This window comes from Lissotriton helveticus, chromosome 1_1 (assembly GCF_964261635.1).
Source record: "Lissotriton helveticus chromosome 1_1, aLisHel1.1, whole genome shotgun sequence".
Taxonomy (NCBI): Eukaryota; Metazoa; Chordata; class Amphibia; order Caudata; family Salamandridae; genus Lissotriton; species Lissotriton helveticus.
The window spans coordinates 683045403-683067313 of NC_136057.1; the positions used below are offsets into that span (position 1 = coordinate 683045403).

General features: G+C 46.6%; 1 protein-coding gene across 7 annotated transcripts in view; it reads left to right on the top strand.

Annotated features, from left to right (window-relative positions):
- The window catches only part of FRMD4A (FERM domain containing 4A), an 853273-nt gene that overhangs the window by 532952 nt on the left and 298410 nt on the right, over nt 1-21911 (top strand). For all 7 annotated transcript variants that reach the window (XM_078674208.1, XM_078674207.1, XM_078674206.1 and 4 more), the window contains exon 3: nt 134-228. In XM_078674208.1, the coding sequence (XP_078530334.1) occupies nt 134-228 (95 nt within the window). The remainder of the gene's footprint in view (nt 1-133; nt 229-21911) is intronic.

The following is a 21911-nucleotide window of genomic DNA, read 5'->3' on the forward strand; positions in this document are numbered from 1 at the left end:
AGGAGATAAATGCATCCCTGTCTTGAACGAAGCATAACTATCAAGCTGATGTTATTAAAGTGAATCTTGTAAATCTTTCAAATTCTGCCTATGCACATTAAAACTTATATTCCATATTTTTTCTTTTTCTTAGCCAAAACTTTTGGCCAAGGAGCTGCTTGACCTTGTAGCCTCGCATTTCAATCTGAAAGAGAAAGAATATTTTGGGATAGCGTTCACAGATGAAACGTAAGTATTGTGTTTAACATAGACAGCCTTCACCTGAAGCAGTTTGATAATTTAGATAACCGCTTTGTTATATGGAAGAAATGTTAAGTGATTTTCCAGAGATTTATTGCAGTTCTTATGAAGATTTTTTTTATTTGAAGTACCTGTGCTATTTCTATCTGGATAAAACAGGTTTGATATGTAGCAAATATGAATATGAAACCAAGCACACATCTCATGCCCTATGTCTGATTTTGTGGAACAGCATGTACAAATGGATGGCTACGTTTGCAACATGTTTTCTCCTCTAGAATCTCATACAGAACTCTGAGGCTGAACCACAGAAAAAAACATATTTGCTAACCTTAGATTTTATGTGATAACTCTATCCCACGAAAGGTGATACGTGATTTCTCAATTTGCCAAGCTCCCACATCCAAATGAAATTTTCAGAAAAAGGTCCTTACCAAATGTGACAGCTGAAACCTTGACAAGTCTGCTACTCAGCTATGTAGAATGTAAATTGAACTTGCCCTCAAGATATTTATTTTAATTTTACAGTTATAAATACTGTGAAATGACCTGGAGGTGTTGGAGTGCTTTGGTTTAGAATAGTTTACATTGTCTGCAAGAGTTTACACGAGGACAGTTAATAGTTAAATATAATCTTTCTAAAGATTAGAGCATGATAAAAATAAAACCGTGGCAGTGAAAACGACTACAGTATTATTAATGAGGACAACCTAATTTAAATGAAGGAAAAATTGTTAATTTATAATTAAAAGATATCGTAAGAGAAAGTACCATGTTCCTGTTGTAAACTACAAGAATGTGAGTAACTCCAATATGGCCCTGATTTCTTAGCCTTACGTGCAGAGTTAAATGGTTACTTCAATAGTGTGAACATCTGTCAAACTGAAAGTAAAATACATTTTCCCAGCATGGTACAGTGTCGGGGCATCTAGAAGTATAGTCTGCCTCAAGAATGTCCATGGCTGGAGTCTCCCACTCAGCTTTTCCCCAACTCACCACTAAACATCTGCACCTGAACTTGAGGCTATGCACGTGGGTTGCATGCACTGACCCACTGAACTCTACACCAGTTTAACAAAAACATCAAAATGGAGGGCTGCCAGCTGCATTTAAGTGCTGTATTGAGGGACTTCTGTACAACAGGCTCAGCAGAACTCAGACAACAGCCACAGGTCAGACCCCAACCGCTCTTTATCAACTCCCCTCCTAAGAGGCCTCCGCAACAGCTGTTTATGCTACACACCTCTTACAGGGTGTGTGCAGGTTGAAAGGGGGACCATAATACCTGTCACAGTCTTATTTGGAACTCGCATGGTTTTGAGTACTATATTGGCCTCCTTTTTACTTGAATTCATTCTGCATCGCTTGGGGGTTGTTGCATCCCTTATTACCATGCTTAGTCTTTGCTATATAGAATATTGTTTGGTGAAGAATCTTGGTGTGGATGACATTACTACCGTTGTTTTGTGGAGAAACTTAGTATAAATCGAAAAGAACTGACACACTCAGTTACTGATTCGTTCACACTGTTTTTTCATTTTTTCTTTACTCTTCTTCTCTACTCTGGTCGTATTTTGGGGTTTCTCACCATCTAACTGTCCATTTCTGATGCATGCTTTGAATGATGTGCTATTGATGATACATGTCTAATTTTCATAAAGACACAGACTCTCTAAATATTAAAGCCTTGACCTTAAGACATAACATTCTGAAATCTGTTAAAATGTAATACGATTTTGCAGCTCTTTTTCCTACAGTCGCAGGAAAATTGTGTTCCCAACAGATTGTGCTAATTTATTAAACATCAATTGATACATGACAAAAGTACGTAGTAGCATCACACTTTAAGAAAATCTATTCACAATTTATTACCTAAATCCTAATATTGGCTGTAATAGCATGAAACGCACAAGTGAATTGTTCTATAGCAATTTCATGGAATTGGTTTCCCTGTGAACCAAAGTCATTCCCAAACAGTTATATTTGTTTTGTTTGTTCACTTGTCTGTTGGCCTGACTATCTTTAACAGGCAATCACTGGAGTTGTTATTTTTTCTCAGAAAAATCATAACGTTTGTCTTTGTTTTCGTTTTCATGCTATCCTTTGGCCAATGCAGCTAATCTGTGTGTCTTCTAGTAGTGGTTCAGGGCCTGATAGCTCTTGTAAGATAACTGTCAGATTTGTGATGTGCATGTTGATTAGGACTAGGCTAAAGCACCACCTCTAATTCTCTGCCTGTTTGGAGGATCTTACTTTGTGTTTATTTTCTCTGGGAGTAACAGTTTTTTTCCCTTTCATAGAAAAAGAGGACTGCACAAGGCATAAATATGTACGTGCATTATTTTATGACTATCTTTCTTGGAAATACATGTTTGATGAAAACATATTCTACATCTAATTTAGTGGGTGATCGGGGAAGATGTAACATGAAGTATAGGATACACTGGGATTGATTACAAGAAGGCATACATAGCCTCCTTTTTTAATACATTGAGAGTTCACCTGGTTTATGGAATGTGATGTTATGTTATGTTATGTTATGTTAATTTTTTGTGCGCACAGCTACTCCAGCCAAGGAGCGTCCCGGCGCATAGACAAGGAGAAACATAACACAACAGGAAAAGATAGGACATGATAGGGACAGCTAAAACAAAAAAGGTTTTATTGCTCTCCGAAAGGTCATAAGGTCCTCTAACAAACGGATTTCGACCGGGAGAGAATTCCAGGTTAATGCAGCTTTTACACTATAGGAACGACCCCCCATGCGGCAGAGCCTAAATCTAGGGACTACAACAAGAGCCTGGCCTTGAGAGCGGAGGGCGCGAGTGGGTACATAGAAAGAAAGACAGCTGGACAAAATTTCAGGGCCTGTACCTCTCAAGATCTTAAAGGTCAAACAAAGGACCTTAAAGAGAATACGCTTCCTCACTGGAAGCCAATGTAGGGAGCGAAGGACACTCGCCACCGGGCAAAATCTGGGCAGGCCGACGATTGCTCTTGCCGCAGCATTTTGAACCCGTTGCAGGCGAGTTAACTCAGCCTGGTTGGCCCCAACCAGAAGAGAGCTAGCGTAATCCAGGCGAGAGATGATAGTTGCCTGGATCACCAGCTGTCTGGTTGGGGCATCAAAAAATGTAAGTACTGGTCTTAAGCCTCTCAGCAGACCGAAACAACAGGCTGCTGTTTTTTTAGTGTGTCCTGCAAAGGTAAGGCCCGCATCCAGCCAAATCCCCAGATTTTTCACCTCCGACACCGGGGTCGGAGTGGGTCCCAGCTCTGGGGGCCACCATTGGTCACCCCACAGCTCCACTCCCCTTCCGACAATCATTACCTCCGTTTTGGTGGCATTAAGCTGGAGACAATTTCCTGTCAACCAGCTTGCCACCACCTTCAGTCCAGCCTGAAACCTGGGGGCATCTTGTTCCGTGTCCCCGCTGAGAGTGACCGCCAGCTGTGTGTCGTCGGCATATGAGACCAAAGTAAGGCCCCACTGCCTGGCGACATCAGCCAGCGGTCTCACATAGAGATTAAATAGCGTGGGACTCAGCGAGGACCCCTGCGGAACCCCCATGGCCAGAGGCTGGAAGCTGGACTTGAAGGGAGGGATGGAAACACAGAAGGAACGATTGTCTAGGAAGGAGCGGAACCATTGCAACGCCTGGCCACCAATCCCAGTCTCCTCGAGTCGATGCAGGAGGATGCTGTGGGATACCGTGTCAAAGGCGGCGCTGAGATCCAACAATATCAGCGCCGCCGTTTGACCAGCATCCAACCTCGCACGAAGATATTCCGCCATCACAAGAAGAGCGGTCTCCGGTCTGTGTCCAGCACGGAAGCCATTTTGTGTGGGATCGAGGGCATTGGTCCGGGCCAGATGTTCTGACAGGGCCAGATTGACATGGGCCTCTGTAATCTTTGCCGGCCAGGGTAGCAACGAGATGGGTCGGTAACTTTCGGGTTTAGACGGGTCCAAGGAAGGTTTTTTGATAATTGGGGACACCACCGCCTGCTTCCACTTAGTTGGAACTATACCCGACTCTAGAGAAAGGTTGACAAGGGCACGCACAGCCGGGCGCCCCATAAAGATCTGATCTCGAAAGAGAGCAGGTCTTACTGGATCAGATGGAGATCCAGATTTAACTTGCAACGCAAGTTTGTCAAATCCTTCCAGAGTAAGAGGAGGGAATGAGAACAGGGTGGTTTGATGAAATGTCCCATCGGAACTCCCCAGACCGATCCCTATGCTAGGGAATGTCCGATAAATTGCTTGGACTTTTCCCAAGAAATAAGAAGCAAGAGATTCGCAGTGGGAGATGGAGCTCACGATCATAGAGGTAGTCCGCTTCGCCATGAGATCTTTCACGGCCTTGAAAATGGCCTTCGACGGGTTAGTGCTGTTTCGGAATTCTGCGGCATAAAATGCCGCTCGAGCTCGACAGATAGCCCGATGATAGAGCTTGACGGACATAGAGTATGCAGCTTTTAAATCAGCCCCATACGTCTTCCGCCATGCCCTCTTCGCCCGTTGCTTTTGATAAACAGAAGGGACACATAGTGAAGTGGATATTAGGCTTAAGGAACTTTATTCCGTATGAAGTGGGTATACTGCAGCTGTTTTACTGTTTTGGGTCTCGTCCTGATTGACTTTCTTCACAGTCAATATCAGGAGGTTGCAGACAAGGGCCTTCACCCAGTTGGACCTTACTATGGGATAACAGAATATGTTTCGCGAGTGAACTGGTAAAGGGAACATTGTGAAGTTGAATTGTAATTCCGATAATCAAGAATGAATGGTTATATGTGATGGTTGGGTACATTTGAGCACTCAATTTAAAGATATGAATTTAAAGGAAGTGATCTAAGATAATTGTTCTACATTTCATTATCTTGCAAGCCTTATATAAGAGCTTAAATGATCATGCACAGTGCTAAGAACCTACAACCTTATCTGTGTAAGTTTTTGCATCTGATGATAAGGGGCTTTATATGTTATATATCTTGTCAACATTCCTGTTTCTAGAAGTTAGCAGGTATTGGTGCAGTAGAACAGCTGAAACGCATAGATGCCAGCTTTTCGGGCATGGAATTGAGTCGGTGCAACATGAGTTTTTTATTGCAGCCTCTCAGATGCGGATAGCTCATTTTAATATGCCACTCTTATGTAAGATAGATATTGATATGCACTTAAGGTTTTCCATTTTGGGTAGTCGGGTGATTCTTTTGTAATCCTGAGGTACTTGAATTAAGTGTCATCCTTACATGGGGAATGCAAACCTAAATGTCATTTTTTGCCTCACCCTTGCTTCCTGTCATTTTCTTTTATACATAGGAGTTACGGCCAATGAGCTGAGTTTCAGTCAATGAGCTGTATAAATGGATATATTATGGATTATTGGTGTGACAACAGGTGAATTAGGCATATGTGCATTTTGATAATTGTGTACCATGATACCAATGTAATGATTTTTATGTAAATGTGTGTGGTTTTTAAACCTTGCATAAAATGGCAATAATTATCTAGGAATATATACTTTTGATTACTTCCAATTTTCTTCCCTCAAAACCACTTTTCAGAAGTGTGAGGATCTAAATATTTCTATACTTTGTGGATGCATTTGTTTAACAGTGTGTCCGCGATGCTCATGTCGGATTTTCTGCTGCTCTTTGATTGGAAAGCAATTCAGTTTTCCGTTAGGCGTGCCCTTCTTTTAAGTTCTGGGGAAGCCATCCCTAGATCTGTTGCCTTCAATACATAGGGAATGGACTTTTGCTCAGCTCCCTAAAACCACTGCGTTGAAACATACACTCAAGGAAGTCTTTTACTTATTCCCTTTCCATGTATCCTTTCTCTTCCATTGTTTCCATTTGAATAAATGAGAGGCTATTTTACATCTCAAAAACCCCTCAAGCTTCACACTTTTTGGCACATTCATTCATGCATTTTTATGCATAGGACACTATTTTCTCTTCTCACTTTCGCAGGCAGTTTTAGATCCTTTTGTCAGCTCTGACGTGTGTGTCGGACCTTCCAATGGTGGCCACACCAGCATGGCCCTTTGACGATCAGGAAAGACTGATCTCAAATATGCGGTCTTAAAAATCGGTAGCAAAAGGTAGGATATTGTGAAACTTTGGGCATTCATTTCTGGGGGGAAGGCAGTTGGTTCTCCAGTAACTCATCTTGATGTTTCATGGCCTCTGTTCCTTCACATCCGCCACCTGGCTTTTGCTACTGCATAGCACGCACAAATGGCTCCTTTTCATTATGCTGCTGGGTGCGCCCTTTGTTCACTGTACCCGGTGGCTTCTCATCTTGGCACTGGGTTCTTGGCTGTTGAGAACAAGCAATCGCAAAGCTTATAATGCAAGCCAGACCTATTGCTTTCACAGTGCGTGTTGTTTAAAGTGTTCTTGATTTTGTATTCATGAGGGCACAGAACAATTTTCCCAGGCTGATTGTCAAGTAGATGCCATTGCAGTAATTGAAATACATTGATAAGGCACCCTTCCTCTCATCATTATAGTGTCTAGGACAAGGAGCGAAAGTACTTAATTTCATTTTCCAGTTCATTGCACCCTTCCGTTGGAACTAATATGGTCTGTGGCTGCGGAGAGCTGCTCTGTTTTTGTAGAGTTTAACAAGTGCTGTTTTCCCAAATGTTTTCTTTGTAACCACCTGCTTGGCTCCCCCTCTCTAGTGTTCATTTTCCTTAATTAACTTTAGAGGGTTTTGACCAACTGGCCTATTTTCATTTCGTAGAGTCTTCATGTGTCCTGGTATTTCTTTCTTTTAGTTTTTCGGTGAGGTTTGGCTGTTTGTTGATGGTGATCCAACTGAGGATATTGGTCTCCAGAATGTACTTGTTGCTCTCACTTGTGATTAGTACTTTTCTGATTTTTTTTTTTTGTGTTCAGACTACCATGTATTTGAATATTTCTCCTAGTTCGGGACTGTTTGAGTTGACCAATGCAACTTCATCCTAGAAGGGATGCACCCTACTGTCTTACTCGTTATTTTGTGAATTATATGGGGGTACCTCCTCAAGTCTTGGTTTCCATGTCTGCATCCTGTGGTGTTGGGGTAGGGGATGATAACACAGCAATAGCAAGCTTTTCATGTAAAGTTTTTTTTACATACATTTTTACACAAACCTGGTTGTGTTCGGTCCTTATAGGTCCAATTTAGTGGTATTAAAGGACAACATTCATGTATAATTCATCAGTTTCATCACATCACAGATTCATCATATCAGGTCGGCTGTGAAATTGCTTTTTTGTGTGTTGTGTGTGGTCATGACTTCTTGACTTACAATATGAAAACTGTGTCTTGTGCTTTGACGTGCTTCAGCCACATGCTTTCTGTCACTTTGACCTAACAATTGGGGCTTTCTGTACTGTGTTTTAGAGCTCTATTAAGTTGTTTCCCTGCAGGTCTCTCCAACACTGCTTAATTGAAATTCTATTTCGGTAAATCAGTGCTGCATGTGGATTTCTTTTTTATTTGAGTATTATATAGTGCAAACTTGACCCAAAGATGCCGGGTATCAGAGCGCTTTACAGGAGCACCAGTTTCGTTACAGACGGACACTCATTAGGTCTCGCGCCTGCGATGCATATGGCAAAGCCATATGCGCATCGCCCAGGCGCGATACTATAGTTGCCGGGTCTGCTTCCCAGGAGACAGGAGACTGGCACGCGCACGCTCAGGAAAGCGATCGGAGCCGGCCGCGCGCGCGCGTTCCCAATCTCCTGTCTCTCTGGTTATGTGTAGTCTGTTCGGGAACGTTTGGCATTCCACAGCAGCGTCTCCCCTATCCCCGCCGCCACATCCGGGCATGCTCTCTTGCTGGTTACTGGGGTGCGTGAGCAGTCTTCTTGAGGTCGGAGAAGATTAACTGGTTGCGCTGGTTCGACGCTGCTCACGCCCATTACGCGCTCATGGCTAAAACGCAGCTAAACCGCACAGTGGCCACAAGAAGTCCCTGGCTTCTGGTGTGCCAGGTTGTTGGATGACTCATCTTTCCCAGTGTGCGGACTATTTGGTGGCGCCTGGAGAAGGGGCGACGCCGGCGGGTCTCAAGGCTGCAGCGCTGAAGCAGGCATTGTGGTTCAGAGGCACTAAAAAGGTACGATACATTCTCCACTGGCTGCCGAGCGCTGGCAGCTATCTCGTCCTTCTTGCCTTTCGTTGTGGACAGAGGGACATTATTGGGAGGCAGGTAAACTACGTCGCCGACTCGGGTCGTTGCCGCCCAGTTTGTTGCTATTTTGCGTTGTGAAGCATGTGATGGCGCTATCTTTACTTTTTAACAGTGCAGTGACTCCTCCGGGCGTTTGTGTTGTACGATGGGCACGGGGAAACTCCGGCTCCATTGTGGTATTTTGCACTTTTTTATTTTTTGCATATTTCTAAAGCACGAACTCGACCGGAAGCAGGGCACAAGTCCTAAACAAGCATTTGCAATGCAATAGGTCTCACGTTTACGCAAGTTTCAGCTATTGGCATTGTAAATGACAATGCCTTTTATTTATGTTTTGGTTTGTAAAACATAAATAAAAGGAAGTGTCATTTACAATGCCAATGGCATAAACGTGCGTACATGCGAGACGTATTGCATTGCAAATGATTGTTTCTTGCCCAACCTCCACATCTCATGCAAAGCTACTTCTGGAATTCTGCTTGACCAAACAGCAATTTTTGCAAGAATCATGTATTTGTATTATCTGCTTTTGGTATGAATGGAAGATTGCAAAACCTGGCTCACTAAATTATTATTATGTCTCCAGCTTGAGAAAAGCAGATCGAAAAAGAGATTCCGGCCACTCTGTCATGCTTCACCGAGTGCTAAACAATTTAAACGTGCAAAAAGTCTGGAAAACCAACTCTTTACAGCAACTGTTCAAAGTAATAATAAGTTATGAAACTTGTGCTATTTCATTTAAACCAGACTTAAATTCGTCCAATCGCTAAAACACATCTGCATATTACTATCTCCCCAAAAACACAATGCAGACTTACCTGGCAGAAATCTCTTCAAAGAAATCTGAAAAAAGTTACGCAAGACTTTGTCCAATTTGACACTGGAGAGATACGTCAATATTGGAAATATCAAAGATCATCAAGGCTGCGTGCTCAATAGAAGGAGTTTTGGCTCACGTCAGCTATTGGCATCATAAATAACAACGCCTTTTATTTATGTTTTAAAAAACGAAAACATAAAAAGGCATTGTCATTTACTATGTCAATAGCTCAAACTGGTGGAAATGCGAGACCTATTGCATTGCAAATGCTTTTTTTATATTTACATTTGCTTCACAATGAAAGCTTAAGAAAATGCTTAACACAGCATCTATGAAACCTATTCACCTGTCTACACGAATTACTTAGGAGGTTCAAGCCAAGTGTTGTTTGTCTCTGGCTCTAAGAGCCCGTTTCGAGCCCTGAAAATATAACCAGGAGGAAGCTATATCTTGGTCCCAGGTTATCGCTTGGTAACTACATTTAATTCAGGAAAAATACTCATTGCACGCAAGGGCAAAAATGTATTTCTTGCCACAAGTGGTTGACAAATAACAGTGCAGAGAGCAGCGAGTTTTAATCACACTCTGCAGAACAGCCTCACAAAAGAGAGGCAGAGTAATATTGTACGGATCATTTCTGCCTGGCCTTCCAGCAGAGAAGAAACACGGGTCTCATACTAGGTATTCATTATCTCAAGAAACAAAGTTAACAAGCATTTGCAATGCAATAGGTCTCGCAGTTGTGAGAGTTTGAGCTATTGGCATTGTAAATGGCAATGGCTGTTATTTATGTGTTGGTTTTTAAAACATAAATAAAAGGCATTGTCATTTACAATGCTAATAGCTTAATCTCTCGTAAATGCGAGACCTATTGCATTGCAAATGCTTGTTTTTGTTAGGCGCGGGAGATTAAGTAATTTGCCCAGAATCACAGAGTGTTGACCGTCCCTGACGAGACTCAAACCCAGTTCCCAAGCTTCGAAGTCGTTGCTCTAGCGGTAAGACTACACCCTTTAGCCTAGTTTGGTAATGTGTCCAACTATTGAGCTGAAGGTATCTTTTAGTTCCCATAGCTTCTCTGTGTTCTTCTTGTGGTTGACCACCTTGATTCTTCTCTGCTGTCTCACTTTGTATTTGAACCCCTCTGTTTTCGTACACTCTTTTGTTGCGATTTTCTATTTTGGGTGACTAGGGATTCCAATATTTGGGCATATGTCTTTTTAGTGTTGTTGATTTTGTGGCTGGAGTTCTCCTCTCTGTTTCTGTAGTCACTGGTCACTATTAGGAGTTTGATTTTCATTTGAGCTCAATGCTTACTTTCAAAGGTATCATTGTGAATTTCCCAGTACGGTTCTCTTCTTGACCTGTTTGTTCTGTGAATGAGAGGGGAAGTATTCGTTTTCCTCCTTCATTAAGGGAATCTGATAAGCATTTATCTGATGAGTATCTGCTTTGCTTTTCTATGAGATGTTTTCTAAACTTAGATTTCTTGGAAACCAGACTCCCCTCCTGCTTCTCCTCAAATGTGGATCTTGAATTTGTATTTCAGTTCCAATATGTTTACTGCTGTAGATGGAAGGATTACAATTCTACTCTCATGTTATAGATTTGAGAGATGGCTTTGCTCTTATTTATTATTTATGTAGTTAAGCTAGAGGGGCGTGGCTTGGACATCATCGAGCATGGACGCGTGAGCTGAGAGCTCCGCGCTTGCCTCGAGATTTATCCTGTTATTAAGGCTACCCTGGTGGTGTCCGCGGCTTGAGGGGGGCTCCCTAGGACTGTGGAGTGCCCCGCGAGCTATCCGGAGACCGGGAGGTAGCTTGCAGATACCGCCGGTCCGACGATTTGTACCGGCCCTCTCTGAAGGTGCCGGCCATCTTAGTGGGGCCCACGCCGCGACTCTCATCCCCGGCCTCGAGTGAATTGGGAGCCGCCGCGGGAGAGGAGCGGGCCGGCCACGACAGCGTTCAGAGCCGTGTAGCTGTGTCGGCGACCGCCGTTCGGAAGCGGGACCACGACGGACCACATATCGGTTGGCACTGCCGGCGCTGGAAGGGGAGAGGGCCCTAGCTGCTCAGGAACGGCACATCAGTGGACCCGCGGAGCGGTGCGGAAGCCGACGCGGAGGATCGTGTGGCTGCAGGAGCGGCTGTCGCCTATGTGAGGACGGATTGACCGACTTGGAAGCAGCGTAGCTGCCCCCGAAGGGGGATCATAGACACGGCGTCGGCCCCTTTATGGCATGGACTTTGACCCCGCTGGGGGATAGTGGCAAGAGATGACCGCTGTAGCTGGGGCGGCCTGAGTGGGAATGGCGGCGGACGACATTGCATCGTGGTGCATTGCTGGAAACTTCCCCCCCATCCGGCCTGGGAGACATCCGCACTGAGGAATGCCCTCGGATTGACGGCGTCACAGGAGGTGGAGGTACTGGCACCCCGGGACAGGTTGTGGGGGGTGCTAGGCTCTGACCTCCATTGGACTGCTGTGGTCGAGGACTTCCAGCATTGGTGAGGCAGCCCAGAGAGGAACGGTGGTGAGAGGGACCTGGCAGGGACGTGCTGGGGACATCCCCCCTAACCGGAGGAAAGGCAGAACCAGAGGGCGGGTTTGAGTGGCCAGAATCAGGGAAGGCCGCGACGCCAGGTAGCTGGTCCGCACCCCCGGGGAAGCCTTTTGCCACACATTGGAGGAGGGGATACGAACGTCGACCGGCGGGACCTGAGACCGACCTGGCCTGGCTACTGCGAGGGCGCACTATACTGTTGGGGAGGCAGCCCGACCGGAAGGACCCAGTCTTGGGGGCATCGTCTGGGGTGCGGACTCTCTGGGTGGTGGCATCTGGCGTCTTGAGATTCCTGCCTACGACCAACGAACAGTGGGGTGCCCAGTGCTGACAGAGTCCGATCAGCATCGAGTGGCAGCAGAGGGCAGCCTGGACCTACACCTGAGCTCCCGGGGATTGCCGCTGCAGAATCCCGATTGACGGTCTTCTGTGCCGGGAACTGGGAATTGACTATGGGGAAACCACGGTCGAAACCTGGGGCGATGCCCCTGACTCCACGGAGGCCTCATCGGAGGGCCAGGATCAGGGTTCAACTGGAACACCAGCACTGGGGTTGCAGCAACAACAGATGGACCAAATACTGGAAGCCATTTCGGACACGAAAGAGTGTCGACAAGTCTGGGATTACTGCGGGCAGACCATGGGTAATTGGCGGACTGCGTCAAGCGCACGGAACTCTCCCTCGAAGTGCTGGAGCCGGCCCAAAAGGCGACAGATGTGGCGATAGGAGACTTATTACGGAGGGTGCAGCAGCTAGAGAAAAAAGCCGAAGATGCTGAAGGGCGCAATCGGCGCAACAACATACGAGTGGTGGGTCTGACCGAAATAGTTGAGGGGGACAGCATGGTTTCATATTTGGAGGCCTGGCTGCGTGATGTGGTCGCCCCTGAGGGCTTGTCGCAGTTCTACACGTTGGAGAGGGCTCATCGTGTGCCTGCCCGCCTGCCGGTTCTTGGCTGACCCCCTCGGCCTGTAGTGGCACATCTGCTGCACTTCAAGGACTGCAATGCTATCCTGCAGAAAGCCCGGGCATCGGGCCCCTACCGGGTGGACAATGCCTCAGTTTCCATTTACCTTGACTACTCCTATGAAGTTCAACACAGCCGATTTTCCTTTCTGGCGGTCAAGAAGGCCCTTCGCGAGGAGGGCATACAGTATTCTCTCCTATTCCCGGCTCATCTGAAAGTGATGGTTGATGGGAAGATGTCCTTCTTTGACACGCCGGATGATGCGTGGCACTGGCTAGAGGAGTATCGGGCTGGAGCTGATGGTTTTAGGGGGAAAGAGAAGACAGCGGAGACCCGACCGAAACCCCGCAGAAGCCGACAAGCTAGAAAACATGCAGCGAATAGCCAGACATCATCGACATCGCAGACTGAATTGGAACGGCAGGCGGCCCTTCAAGCGGTCTCCGCCATATCGGGGGTGGCGGTTGCTGCTTCGCAGGTGGACTCGGGATCTCAACGGGGGTCGGAAGTGGAGGAGTCGGAGGGCTCTGAAGAGAGCTCCCGTGCCTCATGTCACCCCAAGGACTGCTGATGGCCTTTTGGACGAGTGAATGTTCCTAGCTCCAGTCTGTGTACAGTAAGAGGGTAGGCTCATAACGGTGGCTGTGGACCTAAGGCAAATGGCGGGGGGGCAATTCTATTGTCTCCTGGGTTGGAGGGATGGGGGCGGCGGTTGCTTGGAAGGGGGCTCCTCTGGGATGGGGCACTGCTGGGGGGATTCCATTTTGGAGGCTGAGCGTAGTTGAAAATGCAGTGGGATCGCTGTTCAGCGTGATTTGGTGTAGAGTCACCCCCTCTACCTCACGTTAGTTGTGAGACTCTGGTAGCTACCAGAGTACTCCCATTAGTTGGGATTGGGTTTGGATGGGTAACTTTGGTTTAGCGCCTGTTCTGGGGAGGGGAGGGATGAGGGTTTGTTGGGGATGTTCTGGGTTCAAGGGGTTCAAGAGGTTTGTCAGTGTGCCCTTTAGGCTGAAAAGGGTTTCGTGCTGTTGCATGCTCCAATATGGCGACCCGACTTGAGCTGAAATGTATCACCTGGAATGTGCGAGGGCTGAATTCCACGAGGAAGCGCTACAAGGTGCATGCGTATTTAGTCCGCAGGGGGATTCAGGTGGCCCTTTTACTGGAAACGCACATTGATCAGGCTGAGGGGCTGAGGGGCGGGCACTACAGCGTAGATGGAGGGGCCAACTGTTTTACACCACTTATTCTGCATTTGCCAGGGGGACTTTGGTTTGGGTGCGGTCTGGTGTTCCCTTCCAGCCTTTGACCACGGTAGGAGACCCGGAGGGGAGATTTGTGGCATTTATGGGGAGCTTAGATGGCAGAGATGTAGCATTTTGCAGTGTGTACGCTCCGAACGTAGACCAGTCCGCTTTCCTATCACGACTATCTGGGAAGCTAGCGTCATTCCTGGCAGGTACGGTGTTTCTGGGAGGAGATTTTAATTCCGTCACAGATGTAGACTTAGATCAGTCCCATCCCCCGTTAGCCCAATCTGCGGTACACAGATTAGCGAAGGTGAGGCGGGAATGGCAAGGCACCTGGGGGCTAGTTGATGCCTGGAGGACACACCATCCCACGGATAGGGACTATTCATTTTACTCAGTACCACATGACTTGCACGTTCGACTTCACAGTATTCTGTGCTCCCCTGGAGCTCAGGAGCTGATTCGGCATAGCGAGTACTTAGCGAGGACAATCTCTGATCACAACCCTTGTATGATAACGGTACAGTGGTCTAGGCAACGTCAGGCGATTCCCACGTGGTGCTTGAACCCGGTGACACTGGAGGACCCAGTTTTCAGTACAGAGGTCAGAGAGGGTATTGAACATTACTTTTCAGAGAACTCGGGGACGGCGTCGAGTAGGGCCCAGGAGTGGGACGCTTTCAAAGCTGTGGTAAGAGGAGTGTGTATCTCGTCCACTACTGGAACTCGCAAAACGTAGTTGCGTGAGATAGAGCGGGAGGAAGACCACCTACGGCAGGCAGAGAAGGATAGCCATACGAGTGCGACAGGGCAGGAGGCAGTCATGGCGGCGCGCGAACGAGTGGCCACTCAAGTTGAACGGCCACATTGTTTTGACTATAAGGAATATATGGTGCGGACCCACGGAGAAAGGGATAGGGTGGGGACGCTATTGGCCTGGCTGGCTAATCCGGCAGCCAGGGGCTCTCCGATTGTGTCGCTGACTGCGGTGACGGGGGGTCTAGTTCACTCACAGAAAGAGATTGATGATCAGTTTCTGGCCTATTTCACGTCGCTTTATCGGAGCACGATGCGGGAACTGCCTGATAGCATTGAGGATTTCCTAACGGCGGCACAACTCCCGGGGTTAGACCCTGAGCAGAGGAACAAGCTTGGTGAGGGCATCTCACTAGGAGAGATCCGTACAGCGGTTAAGCATATGGCCAGGCGGAAGACGCCAGGCGCGGATGGCCTCCCGGTGGAGTTTTATGCAATGTATATAGATCTCCTTGCACCGCATTTGCAGTCAGTGTACGGAGAGGAATGGGAGCTGGGTAGGCTACCACCCTCTACCAGAGAGGCGATCATAGTGCCGCTGTTAAAGCGAGGCGGGGAACCCACTTCTAGGTCAGCATATCGACCGCTTTCAATGCTAACGGTGGATTACAAAGTTCTAAGCAAGATTCTTGCTACGCGACTCCTGGATCACATAGGTTCCTTAGTGCACCCAGACCAGGCGGGTTTCATCCCCACCAGTAACACAGCGACGTGTATACACCGGCTGATTCGGATTATGGGTGATGGCCGTGAGGAGACGCCGAGTGCAGTGGTGTTGTCGGTTGATATCGAGAAGGCCTTTGACAGTGTGGAGTGGCCATATTTGTTCCGAGTGCTGAAGGAATTTGGTCTTGGGGATCACTTTATACGATGGACTACACTGTTATATAGCTCTGCTACAGCTAGGGTTCGTACGGGGCGTACCGTATCGGCAGCATATCAGGTGGGGAGGGGCACCCGGCAGGGCTGTTCCTTATCACCGTTATTGTTCGCTTTAGCGATTGAACCATTGGCGGCGCATGCTAGACGGGGACGGGATTATGAAGGTGTTTGGTTGCGTGGGGAGCTCCACTATATATCCCTGTATGCGGACGATTCACTGCTGTACCTGGCGGATGCAGATGAATCCCTGCAGGGCGCCAGAGCCCTGCTTCGGGAGTTCGGCCACCTCTCAGGGCTACGGGTAAACTGGAGTAAGACCTGTTTGTTCCCTTTGGCCCCGGAGGGCCAGAAGCCCCTGACGGTGGGGGATTTGCGATGGGAGCCTCAATGTTTGCCTTACCTGGGTGTCCGCATATATCACACTCAGCCCGACCTTTTGGAAGGCAATGTGGGCGGGGCGGTGAGGGGGCTCCGAGGCAGCATGGAGTTTTGGCGAACCCTTCCCCTGTCGGTGGCCGGGAGGGTAGCATTGTTAAAGATGGTGGCGCTTCCACGTTTGCTTTACTTTTTTCGTACGCTGCCTGTGTGGATCCCGGCGTCTTTTTTCCGGACGCTTCGAGCTCTGACTATAGGGTTTATCTGGGGCTCAGGCAGACGGCGGGTCGCACTGACTACCCTGATGCGACCGAGAGCAGAAGGGGGGATTAGAGTCCCTGATTTTGAGTGGTATTATCTGGCGGCGCAACTGCAGTGGCTCACGCAGGCAGTGGCTCGAGAATTTAGAGGCCCAGATGGACCGCAGGGCAGGGTAATTCCCCGCCATGTGTTATCGTTTATAGTTCTCCAGCAGAAGATCAGTCTCGACCAGCTTACTCTTGAGGAGTGCACTCTCCGATCATGTTGGATCCGAAGCCAGAAACGAGCAGGGTTTTCTTGCCCATATGCCATGGAGATTCCGCTGGGCATGTGTACAGCCCTCCCACATGGAGGGGATTGGTCAGCGCTGGCTGGCTGGGAGGAGCTTGGAGTCCAAGTGATGGGGGACTTGTATAGAGATGGGGCTCTATTATCTTTCCACGACTTGCAGAACACTTTTGACCTACCGCGGGGAGACTATTTGTTGCACGCTGCTCTGGTAGCAGGAATTCAGAGGCAGTGGAGGATGGGATTATTGGAACCCCCGACTTCACTGGCCTGCCAGTATATCACCATGGTGGCGGGTACGTTTAAAGCTATTACGTGTTTGTATAGCCGGCTATCGTCCCAGCGGCTCCAGCCCCTGGATGCCCTAAAATGCAAGTGGGAGATGGATATTGGCAAACCCATACCTGAGACGACATGGCCTCAGTTGCTGAGGAGGGCCTGGAAGGGTACACGCATCGCCAGGTTCCAATTGATTCAATTCTTTACATTACACAGGGCCTATTTGACGCCGGTTAAAATCTTACAGTATTTCGGGGGATCTCAGTCGCCGTGTCCCCGGTGTAACGCTGATGGAGCTGATTTTAGTCATATGTTCTGGTCGTGTATAGGGCTAGGATCCTACTGGGAAGAGGTGGTGGCATATTTGAACCAGGTGACGGGGCATACGATGGAGGCGGAGATGGGAACTTGTCTCTTGCTTTGGTTCCCACACACTCCCAACACTAAAGTCACCAGCAAGTTTTATGATTTGGGGTTGATAATGGCGAAGAGGGAGCTTACCATGCACTGGAAATCGAGAACGGGACCTAATTTTCAGAGGTGGAGAGCAAGCTTTCTAAATTGGGTGGGTAGCGAAGGGATACTTCGCCTACAACTAGCTAGGTGTACTGCTAATGACAAGGCATTGGAGGCAGCAAGGGCATGGGGGGCTTTGGTGGCAGAACTCCAAGTCTCTACTAGGGAGGAGGAGGACGAGGAGGATGCTGAGCCAGATCAAGATGAGGGAGCGAGAATGGAAGAACAATGAGGAGAGAGGAGAGGGATGGAGTACCTGATAGCATTATGGGAGGGGGCTATTTTGCACATTCTAGGTTAGTCGTACTAGTGGGCTGATGCGGAGACACCAGACACGTACACTTAGTCAGCAGAACTTCCTGTTTCTCTTTTCCTTTCTTTCCTTCTTCCTGATGAATAGGTTGGGGATGGGACAGTTTAGTAGACATAGATTGGGATGGGTAGGCTAGGGCACACTGACCGGGGGAGTGGGGGTAGAGGGGGAGGGGGGCTGGAATAGTAGGTGAAAGATGTTGTTAATTGATCTTGCATGCTATGCACCAGGATTGCTGGGCCATCTGCGTAATGGTCATACAAGAGATGATTGAATGGAGGTTGTTTGGGGTATTGGAAACAATAACATTTCTTTAAAAAAATATGTATGTAGTTAAGCTATTCTTGCTCTGAACCCCTTCTCAGAACAGGTCAGAGAAGTTTATGTATGTCTTTCAACATATATATTTTTGTCTAATTTCTTGTGGCTTCGATGTTGCTGGTGAACTGTTTACATCCTGTTGGAAGGGTCTTTTATACTAGCTGTGCGTGTTCTCTACTGGTGATTTCTTTAGATACTGCTGTTTTTTTCTACATTGAGTATCATTTTCTTCTGGATATTTTATTGATATTGATTGTTTGTGCTGGTCTTTTACTTGCAACATTGTCCGTCTATGTACTTAGCTTCGTCTTCTTCATTAGATCCCAAATTGGCTCCTGTTGTTGTATTTTAGCGCTGAGACACCCTTTTCTTGTTTATGAGGCTTCTGTGGTTTCAGCATGTTTAGCGTGTTTGTTTCATCTTTAAATTGTTTTTGTGTTTCTAGTCACTGTATCTCCTAGCTGTTGTTTGGTGTTGGCTGTTTTTTCTAGGATTTGTGATGGAGCACCAGTCTAGTTTTAGTTGACTCAGCTTTCTGTTTTTCTGTGAGCATTATCAAGAAAAACGCACTGTCATTCTATTAATTGTGGTTTAATTCCACCCATTGTCTGTGTGACCTTTGGAAATTTGGGTTCTAGCTTGTCGAGGCACAGTTCAGTCCTTATGATTGTTACTTTCCTCATGTTATTCCATGGTGTACAACATTTGCATTTGGTCTGCTTCCTCTCTCTTATTCGTAAATCCCTATGTGCTTCTGGTTGGACTGAGTTGTTAGCTCTGAGTAGTGATGAACTCTATGCCAAAGACTGAGTTTATTGGCAAACTGTCTTGAGCGTGGTTTCCCTTTTGCCAGCACAGGTACAACTGACACGAGTAGCATTCATGCACACCAAAGGCTCTCACAAAAAGAACATCCATCAAAGATGCCTTAAAGGCATATTACATCTTCCCCTTTTGCAATAGCAAATATGACAAAGTAAATCCCCCAGCAAAGATAGAGAAAAAGGAAACTTAACATTAAACCCTTCCCAAAAACCCATTCCAAAAAAGACATAGTAATAATTCAATATTACAAACATAGAATACCATACTAGATAACATCCTCCCATATCACTTTACATAGTCACTCAAATGCACGGGTGCTCTGCAATTTCTTTGAGTTATGTTCAAAACCTCTTCTCCCCTTTCAATACCTCCCCTTCTTCCCAAAACCTCTGTCCCAACTAAATCAACATCTTCCATCAACATGAAACCACTAATGGTATTGTACTCATGACCATATACAGGAGTGTAATCACCACCCTTCTGGTACACAGCAATTCTCCTCTTATTCCATTTATCTCCATTCTCAAGAATCACATACCAATCATGAACAGACCTCACTCTAAGCGGGCCCCAAAATTTACAATCCCGCATGTCCCTTCTTGATCTTGACTAAATCCCCAGCTTCCACCTTGTTTCTCCCACCACATATTTCACTTCTCTCCACCTTCTCCAAACCCCTGTATTATACCAACCACGCAGTAAGCAACTTGGTTCCAGGCTTCCTCCCCCTCAGGCATTCAAAGAGAGACAATTTAATGGTCCTATTCTCCATGGACCGACCCGCCCACACCATATCTTTCACCATTTTCTCCATCCCATTCTTTGCCACTTTGTACACCCATCAAGATGGTACCCTCGGCTAAACGATTGGCCCTCTCAACAAGGCCATTGCCCTGGCAGGTTGTAAAGAGGGGTGCATCTCTGTTTGATACCACACTTTTCCAGGAACATCTTCCTCTCCACTGACGTGAATTGGGTACCATTGTCAGTTAAAAAAATCCTACTGAAACCCTCCTCTCTAAAAACTTTTACTAATACAGAGATGATATTTCTTGTGGTCACTTCCTCCACCAACCATTTAGAATACACATCCATCATCTCCAACCCATTTCCTAATTCAACCCTGAAACTTTGCATCAGACCAATACCTTCCATGCGTACACCGCAGCAAGGTTTTTCTGGGTTCTCTATTTGACCACTTTCACATTGAACATCAGTTATAAGCCCCTTCTCACTTTCCTATCAATCCTGACAACTACCCACCCGATCTGTCACCTCTTCGTTCATACCCGGCCACCAGAAACTATCTTGTACCCTTTTCTTAGTTAACGTCTGGCTATGGTGGCCCTCATGAGCCAATTTTATAATGCGCTTCCTCAATCCTATTGGAGGTACGCATTTGTCTAATCTCATAACCACTTTACGACCCCACAAGGATTACTCCTCCTTAACGTTAATGTAGGGTCTGACACAAGTGTACACAACACTTCCCCTCCTGCTACCACGTACAATCATTTCTTTTACCACCTTTAGGACGTCATCACTCTCCATCTCTCTTTCCCACTCCTCCTCAAAAACGCCACTTCAATGTCTGCCAGCTACGTTACAGCTCCTTCTTGTTCCTTGCTTACAGCGCCTTCTTATCTACCTCTTCCCAATCCAATGAGAGTCTGGACAAGCAATCTGCTTGAGCATTTTTCCACCCTAGAATAAACCCCGCCCTGAAACTGTACTCTTGTAACCTAGCTGCCAGCCTTGCCAGTGTGCCTGAACCTTTACCTACTCCTCCAGGAATTAAAACCTTTACTAAAGGTTTATGGTCAGTATGGAGTACAAACATTAAACCCCACACATTAGTACAAAACTAGTGAGAACTCCAGGTTGCTGCCAGTGCGTACTATTCAGTTCACAGAATAATTGTGTTCGGTTTCTGTCAAAGAACACGAAGCAAAGGCCATCGTTCTTTCCATACCATTATGCACTTGAGACAGTATGGCACCAATACCGGATGCACTGGCATCCACTGTCAAGATGCTTTTGTGTTAGGTATCAAATGGCAAAAGTATACCAGCTCTACAAATCTCTTGTTTGATGGAATCAAAAGCATGCTGCTGCTCCCTGCCACAATCAAATGCACAACCTTTCTTTAACAAAGCAGTCAAATGTTCTGTTTTTCTTGCAAAGCCTTTAGCAAATTTAGAGTAATACTCAATCAGCCCCATAAAAGAGCATAACTGGTCCTTGTCTAGAGTAGTGAGAGCTTTCCTTATAGCCTAGAGAAGATCATCTTACAGCCTGACCCCTTCACACTATGGAGTTCCCCAAATACTCTATCTCTTGTGCCTTGAACTTGGTCTTTTTTCAATGCAAGGCCTGCCTCAGATAACCTACTCAAGGCTTGTTGGAGGACACAATTATGTTCTTCCTCTGATTCACCAACCAAACACAAGAATATCATCTTGGAAGTAGATGATGATCTTCATTCCCCGAAACATGTCTGACATCATGGGTTGGAATATGCTGGCCGCAGGCGAAAGGCCAAACGGCATTCTCGTGAATCAAAATGCCCCCTCCATAGTAAAGAAGGCTGTTCATTTTTAGGTCGAGCCTAGGCAGCGTATGCGCTGCTCTGCGAGGCTCGCTGTATTAAGGTATGGACTTGAAACTCCGCCCTTTTTCCACCCATCTTTTCAGTCGGCTCCTTTTACTGTCCTTTCTAAATTGTTGCTTTTGATTCACGAATAGGCTTAGTAGTCCATCCTTAGTACCGCCTTGTTTGCATTTGTAACCTCCCATGAGGACTGGACTTTTTATTTTTGTTGTTACACGGTCTGTTTAACCTACAGTTTGTGAGCACTATTTTCTTTAAAGATTTTCCCCTATTCCACCCATGACGTGCTTTCCTACAACCAGCACGTAGAAAGTAAAACTTTTTTTTTCAGTATTTATTGACTTTATTAGTAGCAGTAACATCGGTCGTCCGC